We start from the raw sequence: 4,366 nt of genomic DNA on the forward strand, positions 1-4,366 counted from the left end.
GCCTCGCAGCTGCCACACATTTGCACGTCATTTGCACAACGCCGAAATTAAATAAAGCAGGGACGCTTCGCTCCCTTCCCCTCTGTCTCACTCGCCGTCTTTTTTTTCTCTTGCTCTCTCTCTCTCTTTCACTTTTTCTCTCACTGTCTTTTGGTCTCTCTATCTCTCATGTATACCCTTTGCTTAATTGCTCAGTCTCTCTCCTCTTCTCTCTCTCCTTCGCTTCATTGCCCTTTTACTTTCGTTCACTCTCATTCTCTCTTTCTCTCTTTCTCTCTCCCTCTCTCTCTCTCTCTCTCTCTCTCTCTCTCTCTCTCTCCCTCCTTTGCTTGATTACTCAGACACCCCTCCTCTCTCCTTCTCTCTATCCTTTCACACTTTCTCTGCTCTCTCTTATTTTCCGTCATCCATCCTTTCAGACGTGCATGTAAGTGCATGAAACACACACACGCACACGGGCACCACCTCAGACACGTGCACATTGCACACACACATGCACGGCACGCATGCACACGCACGCAAACGCACGCACACGCACACACTCAAACACACACACACACGTGCAACCCAAACATATGCCTCCGCATGGTCCTCCTCCTGACTCCAATATGTGGTCAGCTGTGCGTGTGATATTGGCTAGCTCATGAATAATGCAGCAGTCTAATTATAGTGATGTGCATATCTGATCTGGCTCTTGTTTTTATTGCCCTGGGTATCTGGGTAAGCCTCCTCCTTTTGCTGATCTGATACATGCGGCCTGTCATCTGTCGTGTGTGTGTGTGGCCTGTCATCTGTGTGTGTGTGTGTGTGTGTGTGTGTGTGTGTGTGTGTGTGTGTGTGTGTGTGTGTGTGTGTGTGTGTGTGTGTGTGTGTGTGTGTGTGTGTGTCTGTAATGTGTGCAGGGCTGTATTAAGGTGTGTGTGTGTGTGTGTGTGTGTGTGTGTGTGTGTGTGTGTGTGTGTGTGTGTGTGTGTGTGTGTGTGTGTGTGTGTGTGTGTGTGTGTGTGTGTGTGTGTGTGTGTGTGTTGCCTGTCATCTGTGTGTGTGTGTGTGTGTGTGTGTGTGTGTGTGTGTGTGTGTGTGTGTGTGTGTGTGTGTGTGTGTGTGTGTGTGTCTGCGTGTGTGCGTGCGTGCGTGCGTGCGTGTGTCTTTGGGGTAGCTGACAGCTAGTGCTTTAGCCCATCAGTAAATCACTTAATGAAGGGCCTGAGCTGAGGACGGAAGTGTTGAAATGTATTGAATGATGAATACTGACTCATAAAATACACATATTCTATATGTTTTGAGCAATATAAACCTTAATTACTTGACATGTATATCTTATTAAGGCCCTCAACCCTGAAGGTGCCGGTATGCTTGCTGCAAGATACGCGAGCGCGTGCACGATTCGTTCATGAACGCGTTAACATGCGTATTTAATGTCGATTTCGCACGCGTTGGACACGGCAGCCAAATGCGTGCGTCAGGTGCAATATCTTCAAACTCGCTGGGGGCGATCGTAAGATAGACTGCGCAGTTCCACGTGTGTGCTTGATATGAAAACGACAATGGCAGCAACTTTTAAGAGCATCTCGTTGAGTTTGTCCGATATTTCAAACATTTGTGATCATACTTCCTTGTTGCACTTTGAAAAAGGAGCATGCACATACAGGAGTAGCAGTATTCTTTCCTTGCCCAGGGAGCCCCTCTTTCTGTTTTGTTGTTTTCCTTGCCGTCTGTGTTCCCAATTTCCGCATCCCAATGCTGCGTGCTCTCTGCCCCCTGGATGATACCGCCAGTATTTAGCGTCTTGGTCAACTGCTTTTGAAGCAAGCATGTGCTGTCGGTTGCTCGCGGTGACGCGCGTAATTTACAGCTCGCAGCAAGCATACCGGCACCTTGATATTTAGGCTATCATTTGAACCCAGAGTGCTACAGTGAATATGCATACATGACAATGATGCTTTAGTAGTAGCACACGTCAGGGTGACGCAACGACAAAATGCCACTATTGTGTGAATTTTGTATTTGTTTTTAGTTGATTATCTAAGAAGCACATTCAGTTGCACTTTCCTTGATGACGCCCTCATAGGCATAGTTTTGGGTAGGGTGCGCCCTTCAAAAAACACTTGTTACAGGTGCCAGACAAAAAAGTCAGACTGTTGAAAAAGGTAGGTCTGCACACTGCCGATCAGCTCCAAAAGTAAACTTTATTATTTAAAAAGCAACGTTTCGATCACGCTGGATCTTCATCAGGCCTGGTAACAGTGTCACGTCATGAATGAGTCATAAGCATTAGATCAATGTCATGATTGTTCAATGGTCATGAAAAGTTAGCGTTTCAAAAAGCAGTTTTTTCACTTTATTCTTTGATTTATTTGTCTGTGTGTGTTTGTTTGCTTGTTTTTATGTAATCATTTTTGCATCGTAGTCTGCATAGCAATTGTCTTTGGTGTTGCACTGGCTGCTCTTATACACACTGTAATGATTTTCTCCTTTGCAGGCTGACCAGTGCACAGGCCTCCAAGGCTTCCTGGTCTTCCACAGCTTCGGTGGAGGCACCGGCTCTGGTTTCACCTCACTGCTGATGGAGCGCCTCTCAGTAGACTACGGCAAGAAGTCCAAGCTGGAGTTTGCCATCTACCCCGCACCCCAAGTGTCCACCGCAGTGGTGGAGCCCTACAACTCCATCCTGACCACCCACACCACCCTGGAGCACTCCGACTGTGCCTTCATGGTGGACAATGAAGCCATTTATGACATCTGCCGCAAGAATCTTGACATCGAGCGCCCAACCTACACCAACCTCAACCGACTCATTGGTCAAATAGTCTTTACCAAAACTGAATGTCACTAAATGGCAACAGTCATAAAATGTTCATGACACTGACATCATTTTTTATGACACATCCATGACTGTGTTATGACACTGTTATGAGACTGTCATATGTGCCAAACTAGTTTGGGTCTGGAAGCAGTGGCGTAGCTACAGGTGTTCCAGAGGGTTCCGGGAACACCTACTTTCATAACTGGAACACCTAAAATAAATTGCCGTCACTTGACAACCGATTGTAAACGCAAGCGTCGGGAGTCCAATCATAGGTTTTACATGCAGCCTCCCCACTCACCAGTGGACCTATGCCTGCAGTGCACCTAGTGGCGCTGTCAGTGCAGTACCACCCGGAAAGGTGGCAAGTGGAGTCTTTCGTAATAACTACCTTTAGAATCGCACATCATCGATAGGCTACTGAATAGGCTATGTCAGTGGTGCAACATGATGGTTCTAAAATATGCTGCGATGAAACAGAGTTCTCATCGAAATTATTTTAAAAAGCCACGGCTTTAGGCCCAACAGACTTCAGGTTCCAGAATCGCAGAGGTTCTCCCTTCAAAAAGCAGGCCCACAGTTAGCCTTATTACCCATACCATCCGACAGGATAACCTGATTCTCACGCAGATGTAGGCCTATATTCACGAAGTGTAACGAAGATGCACGAAGCACTAAGGGTCTGCGCGAGTAGAGGATGATGCAGCTATAGATGAACCAAAATACAGTTAGCTTGGGGATCCCAGATCTCTCTTCTGTAGACGTGCCTAAATGCCAGAGCGATCTGAAAGCTTTCGCCATCCCTGAAGCAGTGAGTGGATGGCTAAATGATTTAGCCCGATACAGTTGGTTGGAGTGCAATATTAAATTGCGGAGGGCGCGAGCGTTATGTGCCTAAAATTATTATGGAAACGAAATGATAAAAATGCCGCACATGTAGGCGACGAGTATGGATTTCAACCCTTTCATTCGTACGTTGCTCCTAAAATAAATAGTACATCCCATAGAGAAGACCATGCGTAAACGATAACGCGCGCGCAGACACAGACAGTACAGACGCGGTAGTTTTAAAAACAAGTTTGAAGATTTTGATGCAGCTGATGCCCCGCATGAACAAGTTCCATAAAGAAGTCCAGTCGCTAGCATAACTAACACGAAATGGATTAAACAACATCACATTATGATCTTCAGGGGAGATTTCGCATTAAGAATGCCAGTATGGAGATGCCTGTAAACGGTGTTCTACTTGGTGGAGGAGTAGCATTAGTTGCGGAGAGAGTAACACGCCGACTAACTACCAACTCGGACTGCTACCAAGTGTGAATTGTGTATTTCGTTTGGAGTTGTGGGACGCTGGGACGCTCGGAACAGGTCAGGTACCGTGAAGACATTTCCTTTACTTTCTGATTGTCTGGACAACCGGTAAGCTGACTGTTGCTCGTGCTAACCGTGATTACCCACGTCACATTCACACACACGCACACGCACACGTCTCTTCCAGCCAGCCCAGCCTGTCTGTCTGTACCCCTCTTCCCATCCTTTTCTTTTCTCCTTTGTTTT

The 4,366-nt window shown here is 46.6% G+C and overlaps 1 protein-coding gene across 1 annotated transcript; it reads left to right on the plus strand.

Moving 5' to 3' along the window:
• Positions 1-1,311: 1,311 nt before the first annotated feature.
• Positions 1,312-2,936, plus strand: LOC134443509 (tubulin alpha-8 chain-like). Its single transcript, XM_063193271.1, has 2 exons — positions 1,312-1,350; positions 2,483-2,936. The coding sequence occupies exons 1-2, from the start codon at positions 1,312-1,314 to the stop codon at positions 2,834-2,836; spliced, it is 393 nt and encodes a 130-aa protein (XP_063049341.1). The 3' UTR covers positions 2,837-2,936.
• Positions 2,937-4,366: the final 1,430 nt, after the last annotated feature.

Source organism: Engraulis encrasicolus, chromosome 2 (assembly GCF_034702125.1).
Source record: "Engraulis encrasicolus isolate BLACKSEA-1 chromosome 2, IST_EnEncr_1.0, whole genome shotgun sequence".
NCBI classification, from domain to species: domain Eukaryota; kingdom Metazoa; phylum Chordata; class Actinopteri; order Clupeiformes; family Engraulidae; genus Engraulis; species Engraulis encrasicolus.